We start from the raw sequence: 21,588 nt of genomic DNA, 5'->3' as shown, positions 1-21,588 counted from the left end.
AAAAATCACTTCAATCTGAAATCTAAAATTTTAGGCTTCAACTTAAAAGTTCTTCATTAATGTAAGTTCATTGTTTAAATCTTAAATAAATTTTTGAATCTTGTTTACCAAATATATAAATTAGGGATCATTAATAATTGACTTAAAGTTAGATGGGTAAAAACTAAAGGATTATGGGGATAATAGTTCACTTTGCACATGAGACTTGATTTATATAGCTATATTTAAAAATAATTTATTTATATGGTTATAGATCATATCTTTTAAGTCCATGGAGAATTAGTTATTAAATGTATATAAATATGAATCATTAATATAGCATCCCTGCTTTATGGGTAATCCTGTAGTTTATTTGTGTACTTCTTATTTATAGAATTTGGCATCTTCATGAAAGAGAAATGAGGAACCATACCAAGCAGACAGAATTCATACTCCTGGGACTGACAGAAAATTCTCAGTTACAGATTGTAATTTTTTTATTTCTATTTCTAAATTACATATTGAGTCTGATAGGAAACCTAACCATTATTACTGTCATTTTGTTGGATTCTCATCTCAAATCTCCAATGTATTTCTTTCTTCGTAATTTATCTTTCCTGGAAATTTTTTTCACTAGTGCCTGCATTCCCAAATTTCTATTCACCATCATAACTGGGGAGGAAAATATTTCCTATGATGACTGTATATCTCAGTTGTTCTTTTATTTATTCTTTGGGGTTACAGAATTTTTCCTTCTGTCAGCTATGTCCTATGACCGTTATGTTGCCATCTGCAAGCCTTTGCATTATACATCTATCATGAACAACAGAGTCTGTCATAAACTTGTAATCAGTGCTTGGATAGGTGCATTCCTAGTAGTTTTTCCTCCAGTGATTTTGATTCTGGATCTAGACTTTTGTTCTTCAAATGTCATTGACCATTTCATTTGTGATATTTCTCCTCTTCTGCAACTTTCTTGCACAGACACACACATTCTAGAAATCATTGTCTTTATCTTAGCAGTGATTACTCTTATTATCACTTTGTTATCTGTAATACTTTCTTACACTTACATTATCAAGACAATTTTAAAATTTCCTTCAGCTCAGCAAAAGAAAAAAGCCTTTTCCACTTGCTCTTCTCATATGATTGTTGTGTCTATCACATATGGCAGTTGCATATTTATGTACATAAAACCATCAGCCAGTGAAAGAGTTACTATAAACAAAGGAGTAGCTATACTAAATACTTCAGTTGCCCCTTTGCTGAACCCATTTATTTACTCTTTGAGGAACCAGCAAGTTAAAGAAGCCCTCAGAACTATGCTTAGAAAGATGTTTTCTTCTTCAGATAAGTAATACTGTTTATTTAAAAAATTGACAAGAAGACATAAGAATGATTATTGACCAAATGACTTTAGTATTTAGAGAATAAATATCAAATATTTAATAATACAGTTAATCATGTAGGTTACATGCATTTTAGATTTTCTTAATTTCTCTTCTTTTTAGCAAAACCCATACATTAGCAACATAGTCATAATTTTTTTAAAGTTTATAAAATATTTCTTCTAAATTTTAATTTCATATAACTCTTGTGACTTGGCTTTAATATTTATGTTGGGTACACATTTTTAAACTATTAGAAAAAGATAAAATATGATTTATTGTACAATAGAGTTGATATCATACATACTATATTAAAGAACTTATAAGAATAAAATAATTTTAATGTTTTGAATAGACCACTAAAAAGATATGATTAATTTTAATACATATTATGTATTATATACATGTTATTTAGTTACTAGTTTTATTTTTATGAAAACCTATATTATTTTACTCCAAAATTGATTGCAGATTACTCCTTATATTATAGTGTTAGAGCTTAACCACTATATTATTTTCCATGAATGTTAATGAATTTGAATCTTTTTAAAGTTATCACAGACTTTCTGCAGTTCTTTGAACACTCTTGCCAGTTGATTATAACAGAAAACATGAGTGTATTTTGTTAACTTTATTACTAGATTATTGTAGATTTTTATTTTTATATTAAAAAATAACTATATTAAAATTTATATGTTTAGTGGCTAGAGAGATAGCAATTTGATAGGGAGTTTGCCTTGCATGCAACTGACCCAGGACAGACAGAACTTTAATCTTTCCCACACCTCAGAAGGTCTCCCAAGCCAGCAATTTTTGTGCACAGAGCCAGGAGTAACCTTAAGTGCATCAGGGTCAGACTCAAAAAAAAAAAAAAAACATTATAAGTTTAAACAGTTTAAAATGTGTCCCCATAAACAAGAAAATAATTATTTGTATATATAATATCTTTGAGCACCATGATTACAGGCATGATTGTAGTTGTGTTTCAGTCATAAACAGAACAGCCCCACTCACCAGTGCAACATACCCACAATGTATCCACAACCAATGCCCCACCCTCTTTCCCAACCCTGCCTGTATTCGAGACAGGCATTTTACTTCTCAAACTCATCTAGATTGTCATGATAGTTGTTAGTGTAGTTATTTCCCTAAATGCACTCACAACTCTTTGTAGTGAGCTTCATACTGTGAGCTGGTCCTCACATCCCTCATCTCTATTGTCTCTGGGCATTATTACAATAATGTCCTTAATGTTTCTTAAAACCCATAGATGAGTGAGACTATTCTTTGTCTATCTCTCTCCCTCTGACTTATTTCACTAGGCATAATAGATTCCTTGTACATCCATGTAAAGGAAAATTTCATGACATTATCTGATGGCTGCTTAGAAAATAATTATTAATATTCATCAGAAAAGAATAACTGGAGAAAATGAAAATATAGTGTGATGCACCTCTGTCTTTGTTTCTCAAATAAAACAACATGCTCTATATTTTATCTTTTATTGAAGATGACATTTACTTACCTAAGATTAATACAATATTTTATATATAACAAACTCTTACAACATTACTTATATAGTCTTTCCAAGTCTTTTCTTGAATTTGACAAATCTAATAAACTCTTCAATATTAGAGACTAAAGTGTGGGATTCCAGTAGAGTTGGTAAGCAGAGTTTTGGTGTTGTTAGATTCTTTTATTGTAGAACACTTGCCGAACTGCAGAATGTGAAATGGGCCAAACTGAAATGAAATAGATATCACATACAAAGGTACATATCAAAACAGATAAAGCACAGACTGGATATCTCCATTTGATATCCAGACTCAAGTACCAAACCTGTGAGTAAAAATAATAATATTAAGAGTTGATTGCAGCTTTGTTTCTTTATTTACAAGATTTCAAGTATTTTCTAAGAAGACAGGCAATATCATGTCAATGCAACTAGGGCACACATATTTGTTTTAAAAGACTGTTACTAGTTAAATGAAAATTAGAATCCTTGAAAAACTACATTATTCAGGAGCACAGCATAAAAAGTGTAAAAAAAAAAGTAAAATAATTTATTGTAGAAAGATATTCAAAGGAAAAGGGACCTTAAACCAAGTTTAGAAGCCAATAGAGTCTCCCTCTCTACTAAATTATTAAAATTTGAGCCCCCAAAATAAATGGCAACAAATTTTAAATCAATCAACAAAATTGAACATATCAATACAAGAAAAATTAAATAATATAATATGTCATTAGACGCATTGAAAGCATTCAACAATATTCAACAATCATCCATTACAAAAACTTGTAATAAAATAGTAATAGACAGAAATTGCCTTGGCTTATTCAAGGTCACTTACCACAAGCCTACAGTAAACATTATGCTCAATAGAGAAAACTAAAACCCTATTATTATACACAAGACAAGGTCATCCACTCATCTTTTTTTTAAGTATAGTATTGGAAATACTTGCCAGAGAAATTAGACAAGAAAAATATATTAAGGCCATCCAGATATAATATGGCTTTCACTTATTATATAAAAAAGAGTATGCTAAAATAGAAAAAAATGACAGCTTTCACTGCTTTCAAATTATATTATACTATATTTAGAATACAAGAAAATTTTTGAATCTCCTAGATTTGTTGGGGCTGGAGCAGTGGCGCAGCAGTAGGGCATTTGCCCTGCATGCAGCTGACCTATGATGAACGGCAGTTCGATCTCCCATTATCCCATATGGCTCACCAAGCCTGGAGTGATTTTTGACACAGAACCAGGAGTAACCCCTGAGTGTCACCTGGTGTGGCCCAAAAACCAAAATAAATAAATAAATAAATAAATAAATAAATAAATAAATAAAAGACCTACATTTGTACAGTAAAGTGGCAAACTAGAAAATTTGATGCAATAGTATGACTCAATTATATGCAAATAATTAATTAGTGGAGAAATATTTTAAAAACCTCTCCCAGTCACAATTCCCTTTAAAAATAAAGCACACAGGAATTGGCTTAACCAAATAAAGAACTATACAAAGAAAATTAAAAAAAAAAACATTACTTTGGGAAATAAAATAAAACAAGAGGAAATGGAAACATACCCTCTGCTCATGGATTGAGAGAATATTTACATCATCAGTGGGCAAAACTCTCCATAGAACTATACAGAGGTAGTGTAGTTCCTATAAGAATACCCATGATTTAAAAATACAAATAGATAAAACTCTTTGTAACACTATTTACCAAAGCAAAAGCAAAATGGATTAAATACATAAGTTAATAAAAGTATAAGAACTTTCCATGACATTAAAGATAGAAATACCTTTAAGGACAAAACACTACTGGTCAAGAAAGAGGATGTAAAACTATACAAATGGGATTACATTAAATTAAGAAGTTTCTGTTCCTCAGAGGAAATGATGACCCAAATAAAAAGACATCCTACAGATTAAGAGTGATTATTTCTCCACCAAATTTTCTGATAAATGTCCAAGATATGTAAAATAGTGATAGAATTCTATAAGAAAAATTTCGACACTATAAAAATGGAAAGAAGATATGAAGAAGAACTTCTGGAAAGAAGTTTTACAAGTGACAAAAATACATAACATATCACTAATCGGTGAAATGCAACCTAGAAGAACAATGCAATATACCCTCACATCAGATAGATGGTCACTTATCAAAAAGAACATCAGCTTTCACTGTTGGGGAGGATGTGGAAGAAAAATAAACTTTCATTCAGTGCTGGTGGGTACGTTAACTGGTTCAACCTTTCTGATAGACAATGTGGAATTCCTCAAAAATTACGAACTGAGCTACCATACAGTACAGGATAATGCTGGCTTCATAACCTATTTAAAATGAATGCTACTTAACTTTCTAGAGGAACGTTGATACAGGAGGTAGATGATTCTTTTTGAAGTTTTAGAAAAGCTTAATATTATATCTGAACCTATTATTTGTTTCTTTCGCTATATATGTTTTACTAATTTGGAATTTTGTGCTAATAATTTAAACTGTTTCTTTCTAATTCGATTTCAAGAGGTTTTGGGAACCTGAAAACATTAATTTATGCTATGTTCTTCATTTCAGTTCTGTGAAATTGGCAGACTAATTGATACCTTTTTGAAAGTTTTCTTTGGTGTCTAACTTCTTTCTTTTTATTTTTGATATATCAGTTTTTTCTTTTGTCTTTGAGAATCAAATGATTTTTTATTTTTTATGAAAAACTTGTTCTTCATTTAATTGATTATTTATGTTATTTTAAAATTATATACATTTTATTTCTACTCTAATTTTTCCATGCCCTCTCTTCTACTTATTGTGGGTATTTTTATATTCCTTCTCCATTTTTTGGATAAAATTCTTCATTGCTAATAACATATATCTTAATAAACTTTTTTGTGTTTCCTATGTTTTATAAGAATTCATTTAAAATCTTATTTATCCCAAGTCTTTGAAATTATTCCTTGATATCTGCTTTGAAGAAATATTCATGAGTATCATTGTCTTTAAGTTCTGATTCTAAATTTTCACCAGAATTATTTTGTGATTTATTTCCATTTCATGTTCTATGAAGATCTTTGACTTAATTTATCTTCTTGATTTTATGAAAACTCATTTGTGGTTTTTTTTATCCTGGAAAATGATACATCATGATGGAGAAAAAAATTTAATCATTGAGAAATAGAGATTATTATAGATAACTATTAAGCTCATATATACCCCAATTCCTTTAACACTAATGCTTCCTTATTGAAATACTTTTTTTTGGTCTGGATAATAAATCCAACACTCAGAAAATGATATTATTATACCTACTCCTACTTTATTGTCTGGTAGTCTCCACAACTTCTTCAGAGTTACTTTATATTCTTGGTCACTCCTTCAGATGGTGATTACATATCAGAGTATTAATTACTGATATACAGCATAATCCAATTATTATATAATATCCATTCTATTACTGCTTTTCTTTTTTCTTGAAGTAAACTTTGTCTGACATAATATGGTCATCATAGCATATAAGATAGCAGCCAAATAGGATAATATTTTTCTGTGTGATATTTTAGATTTTTCACTTTGAGTATCTTTTCATTTTTTTATTTTTATTTATTTATTTAATTTTTTTTTGTTTTTTTGGGCCACACCCGGCGTTGCTCAGGGGTTACTCCTGGCTGTCTGCTCAGAAATAGCTCCTGGCAGGCACGGGGGACCATATGGGACACCGGGATTCGAACCAACCACCTTTGGTCCTGGATCGGCTGCTTGCAAGGCAAACTCCGCTGTGCTATCTCTCCGGGCCCGAGTATCTTTTTATTTTGATAAGTTTGCATTGTAGGCAAAAGTTATTGGGTTCATTTCCCCCTAATTTATTGTCTTAGACTGGCTTCTGATTGATTGGCATATTTGTTAAGAAAATTGTTAAAATAAGATAATTTTTCTTCTTTTTATATGGATTTAAAGTGTTCGGCATTAGTATCTTCCTTTATTTTATGTTGTGCACTTTCACAACTTGTTTTAACTAACAATTTAATAAAATTCTACATTTTGTTCCTGAATAAAGTATCATTTCTATCATGAAATGCTAAATATCCTTTTACATTTATTTGTTTAACAAAGATGGGGTTAATGCTACCTGGCTTATTGTCTACCTACTTACACTATATCTGTTTAAGCTTTATATAATAATGAGTTTTCATTGTTCTGTCTTAAGTTACAGATTCCACAGGAAAGCACTGGAATCAATTTATTTAGCTATTGATTCTGTTTTAATATGATAAATTTAATAATTATTAATTTTAATCTGATTAGGCAGGCATTATTACATGTCACACAATGATTTATCTTATTTATGGATAGTTTAGACAAATGAGCATGTTTTCATAATCATTACTTTTCATTCTGAAGAAATTTAATCTCCCAAGTGGTGAGTTCTAATAGCCAGTACTAGTAATACTTGGTCAATTACTATAGTCCTTAATGCTGGGGTCTGTAGATGTGTTAGTGCTTGGGTCCTGTGGTGCTGGAAATCTTTTTTCTTTTTTTGGTTTTTGGGTCACACCCGGTGACGCTCAGTTGTTTGTCCTGAACCAACCACATGCAAGGCAACCATCCTACCACTGCATCACTGCTCCAGGCCCAGACTTAATATTTCTTGATGTTAATAACAATTAAAACAAGGATTAAAGGCACTTTGACAAACCAAAAATAAATCATTGATAAGATAACCCCCATACTATGTTAGCTGACAGACTTAATTTTTTTCAAGATGATTTCTCTCTATATTTACTGCTGTTGATTTTATTGTTGTGGTGATCTAATCTCATTGTCATTACTCCCAGGAAATTATAAAATTAGTTGCCATCTTTCATATATGCTCAACAGAATTGTACATTATTATTAATGTGGTGAACTCTCAAATTAGGTTAAAGTCCTTGTAGGATGCACACAATATTGCAGTGCTTGCATGCACAACTTAGTTGTGGCACTTTCAGGCAGTAAACTATGGTACAACAAAGGTTATCAATTTTGCTATGTTGCTAGGTATTCTAACCAGAAGTGCCACTGATATCACATGTTGGAAAGTAGAGCAGTGCTAACATTTGACTCATATCCTGGGCTCACAATTGCAAAGTAAGTGCTTTACCATTGAGTTAATTCTAATCTATCATTTTAACTATGGCATCTTATTTTCTCCTGCACAAGGTACACTATTGAACGCATGGTAGTGGATTATAGTGGTTTGAGCATGGCTTGATATGAGAATTCAGACTCCATTATTTGCTACTATATAATTTGTTTGGTTTAATTAATTTTCTTTGCTATATTTAATACAAATATAACATACAGTATCAATGAGGGCCTTGTCATATTTGAAAGGGTTTGGTATCATTGGTATCATAAAATAGCAGTTAGTATTAAAATTGTACAAATAAAATAATTTAAATGGATTTTCACTGCTATTTTTACCTCTGTTTTAAAAAGCAAAAAGCCATGGTGTTGTCCATTTACTATGAGAATTCATTTATAAATGTTTATTTAACATTATCTTTTATTATCAGTGAACTGAAGACATTATTTACTGCCAAAAAGAATTTGAAATGTTTATGATAAGGGAGATATATCAAAGGACTAGTGAATGAGCTTTGCAAGTAGGATATCTGGGCTTTTGCCCCAACACTTCACTGTCCTCTCACACCATTGGGAGCAAACTCCAAACACCAAACCTAGACCTGCTTCGAAGGACTGCCAGCTTTAATCTCTAAATAAAAATCAGATTATGAGTCCAAGAATTTATCTATTTTTTCCAGGTTCTCATGTTTTATGACATAGTTTCTCAAAGTAGTCTCTGATTATCCTTTGAATCTCTACAATATCTATAGTGACCTCACCCTTCTCATTTCTAATCTGTGTTAAAAATAATAAAAACAAGAAATAAATAATAAATGAAATAAATATAATAAAAGAAAAAATCATATGATCAGATCAATAGATGCATAGAAAGCATTCCATAAGGTCCAACTCTCATTCTTTTTTTTAATATCTTTATTTAAACACCTTGATTATGAAAGGTCCGGAAGTCCTAATTTTAGCTGCCCGGCGCAAAGAAATGAAGAGGCTTATGAGTTCCAGCAGATGCTTTGAAAAAGTGCTTTTAATACTGACCATTATGAATGGTCAGGGTCTATGAATTCCCACCAGAACCAAAGACCTCGTGGGTCCCTCGTTACCCCCCTTATATAGGATGGGAAGTGGGAGGGGAAGAAGAGTCCTTGAGGGCTGGACTTCCGCTACGATAACACCAATGATTCGTGAGGTAGGGGTAGAGGTGGGGCCGAGGCAGTGACGACTTCCTTAAGGGGCAGGGCACCCACCAAGGTTGGTGGGGGGGGGGGCTGATTTCCCTTTTCAATCCCCACTTCTTGTACTGGAGGCTTCTAATCCTAGAAGCCAATGTGATTTTGGGGCCTTTACTTTCTGATATTACTGGTCATAATTATTTGCATGAGCTAACCCTGCATGGGCCAATGGCTACCAGAAGTAAAAAGGCTTAGGAGGGGCCCCAGTAGGAGTATTAGATAGGGGAGAATTCCATGCCATAAAGACCATAAGGGACCATTTAATAGCTTTGTATCTTGGCCAGCTACTCTTGATGGTGCTTGATTTTGTCCCACACATTTGAAATTAACTTTTGTGAGAGTTTGTTATTTCTGTTTAGCCCTGCTAGTTTTGCTTTTCCAGTTACCAATTTTCCTGCAACTTCTGAGCCCTACCAGTAGAGTGCTCAGACCTAGGAGTGCCTAAGAAATGTATGCTAGGCAGAGGGATGGGCTCTGTTCCTGGGATGATGTTAATGTTGGGGAGCACTAATGCTGGGATGCATAAGCCAAATTTTTACCACATATTTATATCCGTTTCAGAGGTAAATACCCTGGGCTAGAGGGATTAGGCAGGACTTTTGAGCACTGAGTACCTTTTACCTGACCCAGGTTTACAGATTTGGTGCTGTTATGAATAGCAAACAGAAGATTTAAAGCTAAACGGGATTACCTTTTGACATAAGTACAGCTAGAAGAAGCAAAGGTTAGATTACCTAGTGAGACAGGGACAGCCAGAGGCCAATTTCCCCCACCCCCAAGAGGGAGGCAAAGGCTGAGGTTTTGCTTTACACACCCATTCTGGCCCCCCAAACACACACATGGGAAGTAGAGGACCGGAGGTAAGCAGTTCGAGCCCTTCCTTAGCAAGTGCCAGGGAGAGCATTTTCAGAGTTAGTGAGTGCATTAGGGCTGAAGTGTGCCCGCCAGACCCGTATCTTGAGAGGATCCTCAGTGTGCTTCACTTTTCAGGTTTTGGATGGAAGGCGTGAACCCAGGAAGCATGCAGTTCACCTTGACAGCAGTTCTTTTCACATAGGCTGTGAATTCCACAACGAAAATAAGGAGGTTTCTGCTTTCTTTTCTTCATTTTTGCAACTTAAACAGCTGTTGGGGTAGAGAGCCCTAAACTCCAGTTGCCTTTCCTGCACTGGGTTAGACAGAGATGAAGAAATTTTATTTTTATTAATGACTGTTTTACTTTTTAACATTACCAAGAGAAGCATAATTTTTGCTACCTGCTTTAACCTCTGGGATAGATAGGCATAATGTTATTCTTAGTAGTTAACTTGGCTTATTAATTTCTGCGGCCTTTATTTTCCCCTTATAGTTTTTTTTTTTTTTTTTGATGACCATTTTGCTTTAGAGATTTCATTACCCTAGAAGTTATTAGAGGGAACGTGGTCGAAGATCAATCTTCTGTAGCTACTTCAGGCTGACAGGGGACTGCAGTTTCAATCTCTAGATAGGGTGAAATCTCATATTTCCCTAAAGGAGCAGTTAACTGGTTTACTTTTACAGTTTTAACACCTGAAAAGGATTAGATTAATTATACAGGGGAATATTACTTAACCCACTCAGGCCTTGGAGCAGTAAATAGCACAACTTGAATGGCATAGCTGTTCTTATTGTCTGTAATGATAGCACAAATTAATTAACAGAAAACAAAGCATAATAGCATTATGAATAAACAGTTTTGAGTTACTTCAGTTAGACTAACATTTGCATTTGCAATTTATGATTTGGTTTAATACAACTAGTAAGAGCATTTTTACATGAGTTACTTTAAAGAAGTGGGTTTTAAGTTAGGCCCACTAGAATTTTAATTAGCTACCAAAAATGGTTTTTCTCTCCACCTTTACCTTGTACCTTACCCGGTATTTGAATAACTTGGCTTTTTTCTTTGCACATATACAGCACTGTTGGAGAAATCTCCATCTGGGGCACCCCCATTACTTACAGAGCTTTTTTTGAGGATAGGTTGTGGACACTGCAGGTTTTTCACAGTCACTCAGGTTTGGCTGATGAGTTGGTCGGTTCAGCATGAGGTTCTTCTGGCTGGGCATCTCACCCTCTGCAGGAATTTTTAGAGGTGACTTGTCTGTTCCACTCCTCTCCAGGTTTGGAAGAGACTGACCTCGAATTCTCTTCTGAGCTTGAGGGAGAGAGCAGGGCCCACAGGCTGTGATAATCTTCTAGGAAAATCTTCAATTTCCTTACTCAGGCCATTTATTTCAGTTTCTCGCCGGTGCCTGCTTGTCACACCGCCTCAACTCCAATTATTCCTCTGAAAGAGGGCTTTGGGGTTCCCTTACTAATTTTTTTGATTTTCTGTTTGCATGAGGACTACTCCCCATGCAGAGAGAAAAGCCATTTGCTTGTATTCTGTGCAAAGCAACATGATGCCATGACATAAATGGTACTAAAAGGTTCTGGGAGAAGAGAAAAAGCAAATATTACTTAAATTACTTAGATAATTTTAGAATTTTTTTTTTTTTGCAACGAAACATTTTATACATTTTTAAATAAAACCATGACCAATTTTATAAAACCTCCTGTGATACAAATATTAATGTTCTTGGTAACATATAATGAAAAATTGCAAAATAATATTTTAATTATGCTTAATTCTAAATATAGAAATTCACTTAGTTTTCTAAACAGAAAACACCAGGAATTTACGTTACACAAATTAATGTTGAAAACCAGAAAGAATGAATACTTACTACTTTTGGTAGAACATGCTTAAAAACATTTACATTTTTTTTAACCTAGAGACATATTAATAATTATTTAGATTGATTATACACATTTTTTATTACACATTTTTAATTTCTTTTACACCACTTTCCTTTTTGCATGCAAGGCAAACGCCCTACCATTTGGCTCCTTCTCTTTTTCCTCCCCTTTTTTTTTTTTTTTTTTAAGCTTCGCCACTCATTCTTTTGCAGTGGTTCTGCTGCTAAAAATTTTCACGTGCACCGAAAAACAAACAAAAATAACAACAGTAATTTGCAACATTTTCTTATTAATTTTTTTAAGAAACCTTTAAGTTAGAAATTTAAATGCTTAAAAAAAATTTTTTTTTTGACTTCCAAACCATTTGCTAGATTTTTCTTTGATATGTAAATGACCTACATTCCTCAGCCAGGTGGAGCTGGGAGGACAATAGTTTGCCCTGGGGCGTGGTGAATTTCTTCACCACGTGGTGAGTTAAAAAGCATTTTTTTTTTCTTTTTCGGCTAGAAAAAAAACGGCCAGTTGCTCTTTTTGGCCTGAACGCATGGCAGGATAGTTGGGGAATTGCAAAGTTCAGAAATTCTCCAGGAAAATTTATTCCCGATGGCCATTTGAGAAATCTGGGATTTGCAATTTCCAACACCCCCCGCCAAGTCCCTAGTGTGGACCTTGCATGCGCCAGCTTCCTGGTTGGGTGGGGAGCGGGTTAGGCGGGTTTCGGGCGCCCTCTCGCCGCGCCGCGGGCAGCGGGGGTTGCGCGTTTCGCTGCTGGGACGACTGACGGGCGAGGGAGACGCGGGCTCACCGGCGGTCGGCCCCTTTCCCCAGGGGTCGGCCCTTGAGAGGGGGTCGGGCTTGCGTCCCGTGGTCAGACCAAAAAAAAAAAAAACATAGAACACACAGACAAGAAACAGACAGACAAACAGACAGCGTGGCGCCACAAATAACCAAGCAAAATGCGTTCAAGTAATCTCTGCATTCCACAATAAATCCTAGACAGACAACTATGCCAATGACCAAGTTCTTGAGCTCCAAAAATCACAGACAGACAACCTCTTCAGCAGCTCGGAACGTCTTCCAGCTGCTCTTACTAAACCCCTGGGGTACCACCAGGGTCGTGACCTAAGCAGCCAAAGTTCGTCAACCTCTTGCCCATCTGGTATACGCATCAGACGGGGAACCACACACACCTGGAAACGCATCAGGTGGAAGATTCCTTAGTCACCCGGGGGGACTCTAACCCCCCTATGAAACAAAGTCTGCTTCTACTCGGTTTCCACATCGAGTAAAGAGCTTAAGCCACCACAAACTCAGACAGACATGAAGCAAAGCGCGCGCTTTCACACACACACATACACATCAGAACTCACCAGACACCTATTCATAACTCCGTGCCGGGCAGAATGAGGACTCCTGGTGGCTCGCCAAAATGAAAGGTCCGGAAGTCCTAATTTTAGCTGCCCGGCGCAAAGAAATGAAGAGGCTTATGAGTTCCAGCAGATGCTTTGAAAAAGTGCTTTTAATACTGACCATTATGAATGGTCAGGGTCTATGAATTCCCACCAGAACCAAAGACCTCGTGGGTCCCTCGTTACCCCCTTATATAGGATGGGAAGTGGGAGGGGAAGAAGAGTCCTTGAGGGCTGGACTTCCGCTACGATAACACCAATGATTCGTGAGGTAGGGGTAGAGGTGGGGCCGAGGCAGTGACGACTTCCTTAAGGGGCAGGGCACCCACCAAGGTTGGTGGGGGGGGGGCTGATTTCCCTTTTCAGCTGATTTCCCTTTTCAATTACAAGCATGATTGTGATTGTGTTTCAGTAATGTAAAGAACACTGCCCCCCTTCACCAGTGCAACATTCCCATCATCAATGTCCCAAATCTCCCCCCTGCTCAGCCCACCCCCGCCTGTGCTCTAGACAGGCTTTCTAATTCCCTCATTCATTCACATTTTGTTATGAGAGTTCTCAATGTGGTTATTTCTCTAACTGCACTCACCACTCTTTGTGGTAATTTTCGTGTAGTGGGCTGATACTTCTAGCCCTCATCTCTTTTGTCTCTGAAAATTATTACAATAATGTCCTTTATTTTTCTTAAAACCCATAGATGAGTGAGACTATTCTGCGTCTATCTCTCTCCCTCTGACTTATTTTACTCAGCATAATAGATTCCATATATATCCATGTATAAGAAAATGTCATGACTTCATCTCTCCTGATGGTTGAATAATATCCCATTGTGTATATGTACCATAGTTCTTTAGTCATTCATCTGTTGAAGGGCATCATGGATGTTTTCAGAATCTGGCTATTGTAACTAGTGCTGCAATAAATATAGGTGTAAGGAAGGGATTTTTGTTTTGTATTTTTGTGTTCCTAGGGTATATCCTTAGGAGTGACAACACTCATTCTTGATAAAAAAAACCCTCTTGACAGGAATGAATATATATATGTATGTATATATATATATATATATATATATATATATATATATATATATATATAGTCTAGGCTATCTACCACAAGCCAATGACAAATATTATTCTCAATGAAGATAAACTAAAAGCCAATCCTCTAAAATCTGATACAAAACAATGTTGACCTCTCTCACTACTCCAATTTAACATAGTGCTGGAAGTTCTTGCCATAGTGATTAGGAAAGAAAAAATATCAGGTGTATCCAGATAAGAAAGGAAGAAGTCAAGCTCGCACTGTTTGCAGATGACATGATACTGTATTTAAAATACCCTAAAGACTCTGCCAAGAAGCTTCTAGAAACAATAGATTGATATAGCAAAGTGGCAGGTTACAAAATTAACACATAAAAGTCAATAGCCTTCTTACACACTAATAATGACAGAGAAGAAATGGACATCAAAACAAAACAATCGCATTCACATTAGTACCACACAAAATCAAATATCTTAGAGTCAACTTACTTAAAGAGGTGAAGGTGAAGGACCTATACCAAAAAAAAAATCTACAAAAGCCTACTTCAAGAAATAAGAGATGACACACAGAAATGGAGACACATATCCTGCTAATGGATTGGCAGAATTAACATCATAAAATGTCAATATTCCCTGAAGTATTGTACAGATTTAATACACATGATATTCTTCAAAGAAGTGTATCAAACATTCCTGAAATTCTTTTGGAACAATGAACACCTACAAATAGTTAAAGCAATCCTTAGAAAAGGAATATAGAAGGAATATACTTTCCCCAATTTTAAATTGTATTACAAAGCAATAGATATTATGGCAGCATGGCATTGGAATAGACAGATCCTTAGATCAATGTAATAGACTTGAATATTCAGAGAATGTTCCTCAGGCATACAATCAAGTAATCTTTGATAAAAAGGCAAAAATAAATCCAAACTGGAGTAAGGAAATCATCTTGAACAAGTGGTGCTGGCACAACTGGTTAGCCACTTGCAAAAAAGTGAACTCAGACCCCCTCAAACACCATGCACAAAGGTCAAATAAAAATGGATTAAAGACCATGATATCAGGTCTGAAACATAAGGTATATAGAATAACATGTAGGTAAAACACTCCATGACATTGAAACTAAAGACATCTTCAAGGAGGAAACTGCTCTTTCCAAACAAATGGAAGCAGAGATAAACAGATGGGACTATATTAAGCTGTGAAGCTTCACTCAATGGTATAGTGCCTAAGATACAAGAGCCACACACTGAATGTTAGAAACTATTTACCCAATACCCATCAGTAAGGTCTAATATCCAAAATATGCAAGTCACTAACAGAACTTAAAAAGAAAAAAATCTAACCCATCAAAAACTGGGGAGAAGAAATGAACAGACACTTCCTCAAAGAAATACAAATGGCCAAAAGGCATATGAAAAAATCTTCCACATCATTAATCATCAGGGAGATGCAAATCAAAGCAACAATGAGATACCATCTCACACCACAGACTGGCTCACATTACAAAGACTAAGAACATTCAATGCTTGCTGGGATGTGGTGATAAAGGAACTCTCATTCATTGCTGGTGGGAATGTTGTCTAGTCCAGCCTTTATGGAAAAGAATATGGAGATTCCTCAACAAACTAGAAATTGAGCTCATAGACGTTGAATCCCATATGATTCAGCTATAGCACACCTAGGCATATACCCTAGGAACACAAAAATATAATTCAAAATTCCCTTCCTCACACCGTTATTCATTGCAGCATTATTTACAATAGCCATACTTTGGAAACAACCAAGATGCTCTTCAACAAATGAAGGGCTAAAGAAACTGGTACATATACACAATGGAATATTTTGCAGCCATCAGGATTGATGAATTCATGAAACTTCCCTATATGTGGATGTACAAGGAATCTATTATGCTAAGTGAAATAAGTAGAGGGAGAGATAGACACAGAATAGTCTCACTCATCTCATTCATCTATGGGTTTTAAAAAAATTAAGGACCTTATCGTAAAAATCACAATATGAAGCTCACAACAAAGAGTAGGGATGCAGTTAGAGAAATAACTACACTAACAATTATCATTACTATCTTAATGAGTGAGAGAAGTAGAATGCCTGTCTCAAATACAGGCAAGGGTTGGGAAGGGGGGAGGGAGAAATTGGTGGTGGGATAGTTGCACTGGTGAAGAGGGGTGATCTGTTCATAACTGAAACCCAACTACAATCATGCTTGTAATCATGGTGTTTAAATAAATATTTTATAAAAAAAAATCCCTGCCTCAGAAAAAGCACTGTAGCACTGTCTAACATCGTTGCTGTTGCTAACTATTGCCAGTGTGGCCTCACCACCCAAAAATATGATTGCTGGAGCAGTAGCATAAACAGTAGGGGGTTTGCCTTGCACATGCTAACCTAGGAAGGACTGTGGTTCAATCCCTCGGTGTCCCATATGGTCCCTTGAACCAGGAATGATTTCTGAGAGTATAGTTTGGAGTAATCCATGAGAGTAACCAGGTATGGCAAAACCCCCCAAAAAATTATTTCTGCTTTATCCAAACTCTAAGCTCTTAAATTTTAGGGCGATTTTCTTCTACTTTCACTTAATTATTTTATGATTATTCCATATTAAATTTCATTTGTTTATTTAATTGACATTATTGATACCTTATCATTTCCTTCAGGATCACTCTATCAAAATATGCCATACTTTATAATAATTAAACTTTCCAGTTTATAAGGAATGTTTAATATTTATTATAATTTTGTAAATCATATTAAGTGGAATTATGTTCAAGTGTAATTTAAATTAAATTTGCAAGTTATTTAGAGGGGAAACAGTGTTGTTTAAGCAGATTTCAGCTTGCCTAGGAAAGGCATATTTCTTGCAATACTTTACTGAATAACTCAATACTATGTTTTTTCTAGATAATGCTACTCAGGCCCAGTAATATTCTGAAAGCCTGGCAGTGCCAGTAGAAATGTTCTTGCACAAGCAAGTCATGTGCCATTAGCTTGTGAAATCCTATTTGATTTTGATCTATTGTTTTAATTTTTTTGGGGGGGGTCACACCTGGCAGTGCTCAGGGGTTACTCCTGACTCTATGCTCAGAAATCGCCCCTGCCAGGCACAGAGGACCATATGGGATGCCGGGATTTGAACCACCGTCCTTCTGCATGAAAGGCAAATGTCTTACCTCCATGCTATCTCTCCGGCCCCAAATATTTTGTTTATTATTTTAAGTTTTATATCTTCGTGAGGAAACAATTGATACTACTGCTACATAATATGCCTTTCTATAATGTTGTATACTTTTAAATATTATTCTCATCATCCCTTGGAATATAAGTGAAAATCTAGAAGTAATAAAAAAAAGCTCAAAAACTTTTAAATATACTTTATAGTTTCATAATGAGGACAAATACTTGAATTTTGTTTTAAAATAAAATTTATTTAACGTGATCTTAAAAGATGCCATTAAACGTTTCTAATGAGTTTGATATTACTAAATTACTGGAAAGCATTAACAAGGTCAGTTTATGATAGAGTTGAATAATAAAACCTTCTTCTGGTTATACACTGATTCATCAGAACTTTGCTTCCTTTGAGAGAAACTTAATCTTCTTTATGGAGTCGTTGAAAGCCTGTTTCACTTGCTTATTTCTTAAGGTGTAAATGAAGGGATTCAACAAAGGGGCAACTGAAGTAGTCAGTAATGAAACACCCTTGTTTATAGCCACTTCGTCTTTTGCAGAGGGCTTGAGATACATGAAAATACAGCTTCCATAGGTAATGGACACCACAATCATGTGAGATGAGCAGGTAGAAAAAGCCTTTTTTCTTTGTTGGACAGAGGGGAATTTGAAAATTGTACGGATGATGTATGTGTAGGAAAGAATTACACAGACTAGAGTGATAATGAGAGCAAAAATGGCCACAATGATCACCATTTGCTCTATGACCCATGTATCTGAGCACGAGATCTTTAGGAGGGGGCCCGCATCACAACTGAAATGATCAATAGCATTAGAGTCACAGAATTCAAGCTGGAGACCTATGCTAAGAGGTGGGAGAATGATCATCAAACCAGAGACCCAACAGGAAAGGACTAATATGGTGCATACCCTACTACTCATGATGGTCATGTAATGCAGGGGCTTACAGATAGCAACATAGCGATCATAAGACATGGCTGCCAAAAGAAAAAATTCTGTTGCTCCAAAGAGAATAACAAAAAATATTTGAATTGCACAGGCATTGTAACTCACAGTGTTATCCCCAGTGGATAAACTATACATAAACCTAGGAATACAAACAGTTGTAAATGAGACTTCCAGAAAGGAAAAGTTTCTAAGGAAAAAATACATAGGTGTTTTAAGGTGCAAGTCTATCAATGTGAGTGTGATAATAATTACATTTCCTGTTACACTAAGTATGTAAGTAAAAAATAGAAAGATGAAAATTAAGATTTGCAATTGTGGATCATCTGTCAGTCCCAGCAGTATAAATGTTGTTATTGTTGTATGGTTTATCATGATTAACTGTTGTATTATAGTAAATGACATGTAGAAATATAAAAGATTTGATTATAAATTAATTAATCTGTATAAAATAAGTTTTTATAATTAAGGTCTAGAATCAAACCAATCTATTTTATTTTAATCACAATTAGCATAAATATTCCCATCACCACCTCAAATTTTATATGCATGGTAAACAAATATTAAATTTACAAAATATCTAAAGAAATTTAGACTATAGTTCTTATGTGTACACAAGAATGCTGATGTAAATTTGTATATTGAATTTTCTAATAACTAGCATGAATCATCTTCATTTGTCACTCTCAAAGAATGCATCCACCTAGAAAACAAATAACAATATCATCACAAATCTAACTAAATACATTTTTTTAATATTCTTAATTATAATCCACATTCTGAGGCTGGAACAATAGCATGGAGGGGTGGTTGTTTACCTTGCATGCAACCGAATTGGGTTCAATCCTCGGCCACCTATATGGCCCACTGAGCCTGCCAGGAGCTATTTCTAATCACCGAATTAGAAACTATCATTTGTGGTCCAAAATCAAACAAAAATCCATATTCCTAACTCTGATTCTTTAATATGCAATATTGGATTCATTATTTGGGAAAAACTTTCAATATATATACTAAAAGTCTTTGCATGCATTTATATAATTCATAACAATCTAATTTTGCACAAAAGAAGCATATTGCTCAATATTTCCAAATGTATTTTACACTGTGCCTTTTAGATTATTTTAATTCATTCATAATCTCATTGGTGTCTTAGTCTTTTTATCTTAACCTTAACTAAAGCTTTTAGCCTTTGAATCCTTACTTTTTTGGTTTTTATTTTTTATTATTAGTTTTTGGCCACACCACTCTGCTCAAGGCTTACTCTTGATTCTGCGTTCAGGAATCACACCTATCAGTGTTTGAGGGACCACATACTGTGCTGGGATTCAAATTCAGTTACCTATGTACAAAGCAAGCATCTCACCTACTGTACTGTTTCTCTAGCCCCTGAAATCTCATCTTTATGCCAACACTCCATAATATTTTCTTAACTCTCAAGTGTGGATAGTTGTTTTGATTTGAAAGTCACATTTTGCAGTTTTACACATAATAATTCCCTGATACTTAAATTTCAGGCGTTCTTCAAATAGATTAAATTATGCTGTTTTTAACCAAACATGAATTCCTTTTTTAGTGTTCTAAACTTAATTTTTGTTCTTTGCTACATCATCCCATTGTAAACCAACACTGAGATAGAGGAAGGCACCAAGTTTGAAAAGACCCTAACTATATGAGAGAGGGTCTTTTCAAAAGCTGGCTGCTATTGCAAGAACTTTTAAAAGTTGACTGTACTCACAGAGAAGGAGTATGAAAATAAGCATCTGTAAGAAAGGAAGCTTGGAAAGTAACCTGTACTTACTGACATTAGAACCTTGAAAAACCTTGGTTGCCTATCCATGAGGCATTCAGGGAAAAACTGAATAAGACCGAAATAACACCAGTCTCTGGGAAATTGATCTTGCTAGCTAAAAATTCTCAGGTAGCAAAAGCTTCAGAACGAAATTGCAGTGCATTAGAATGTGCCTTGAACAATTTGCCCCTGTGCCTTTTTTTTGTAAATTAGTTTTGTTTGAAATTATTTCTCACCAAGAAGTTGAATATAAGTGTTCCACCTTTTGCTTTGAACAAATGGAATAGAATTTGAACCCAACTTAAGTCTTTGGCCTTTGTCTCCCACAGCCAAATCTGTGCAACCACCTTGCAAGGGATCCCAGAAGATTGCTTAGTGTCAAGACTAATCATTCCATAACAGTTCTATTCTCATACATATGTAAAATACTTGTATTTTCTATTAATTCTATTTTGAGGTTGTTTTTTGTCATTGTTCTTATTTAATGTGATCTGAGTAATTTTTTTCTGTGCAACTGAAGTTCCACTTACGTAATGTATTTAAAAGGCTGTAACTATTGTAAATAAAAGTAATTTTATATATAATACCATTTTGATGTCCTATGCATCTCACATAATATATTCTTATAAAGTAATTATGCTCTATCCATAATCCTCCTCTTCCTTTCGTACTATTTTTGACAATGATGAATCTTATTTGTAGAAGCTACTCAGGAATAGTTTAAATAAAGAATAAAAATATTTCTAATTGGATCTGGAGCAATAGCACAGTACATATGGCATTTGCCTTAAACAAGGCTGATTTGTGTTGGACCAGGCCTTCTCAGATTGTCCATTGAGCCTGTCAGGAGTAATTTCTGAGCACAAAGCCAGTAGTAATCTTTGAGTACTGTAGGATGTGGTCCCCAAACAAAACAAAACAATAAGACAATAATAGACCTATTTTTTCATATTATTACTTCTAATTCCTTAACTTTGTTCTAAGAAATTAAATTCCAATAATATTAACTACTACTTTCTCATTTTTCAGAACTGTTATAAAAATTAAATCAAAGTAGATTAAGGATTTGGCTATTGGTATCAAACACATAAAATACTTTAAAAAACATAGATACAATTTTTCTTTTGATATTTCTAGTGGTATATTTAGAAATTTTATTACATTTTAAAGCATATTGCGAGAAAATAATAAATTGGAAGGCGGCCTAGA

At 34.7% G+C, this 21,588-nt stretch overlaps 2 protein-coding genes across 2 annotated transcripts; one reads left to right on the top strand and one right to left on the bottom strand.

Annotated features, from left to right (window-relative positions):
* The first annotated feature begins 398 nt into the window (after positions 1-398).
* On the top strand, positions 399-1,337 carry LOC126022996 (olfactory receptor 6C70-like). Its single transcript, XM_049784036.1, has one exon. The coding sequence runs from the start codon at positions 399-401 to the stop codon at positions 1,335-1,337; it is 939 nt and encodes a 312-aa protein (XP_049639993.1).
* A 16,677-nt stretch (positions 1,338-18,014) lies between these two features.
* Positions 18,015-18,962, bottom strand: LOC126022137 (olfactory receptor 6C2). The gene has a single exon (XM_049782985.1). It carries the CDS (start codon positions 18,960-18,962, stop codon positions 18,015-18,017), a length of 948 nt encoding a protein of 315 aa, XP_049638942.1.
* Between the last annotated feature and the right edge of the window lie 2,626 nt (positions 18,963-21,588).

Source organism: Suncus etruscus, chromosome 11 (assembly GCF_024139225.1).
Source record: "Suncus etruscus isolate mSunEtr1 chromosome 11, mSunEtr1.pri.cur, whole genome shotgun sequence".
Lineage (NCBI taxonomy): Eukaryota > Metazoa > Chordata > Mammalia > Eulipotyphla > Soricidae > Suncus > Suncus etruscus.
The sequence above is the reverse complement of the archived record's forward strand: the minus strand, read 5'-3'. Positions and strand labels throughout refer to the sequence as shown.

What these genes read in the sequence shown, in the direction of transcription:
- LOC126022137 (XM_049782985.1), bottom strand. Translation starts at nt 18,962, where the DNA reads ATGATAAACCATACAACAATAACAACATTTATACTGCTGGGACTGACA.
- LOC126022996 (XM_049784036.1), top strand. Translation starts at nt 399, where the DNA reads ATGAGGAACCATACCAAGCAGACAGAATTCATACTCCTGGGACTGACA.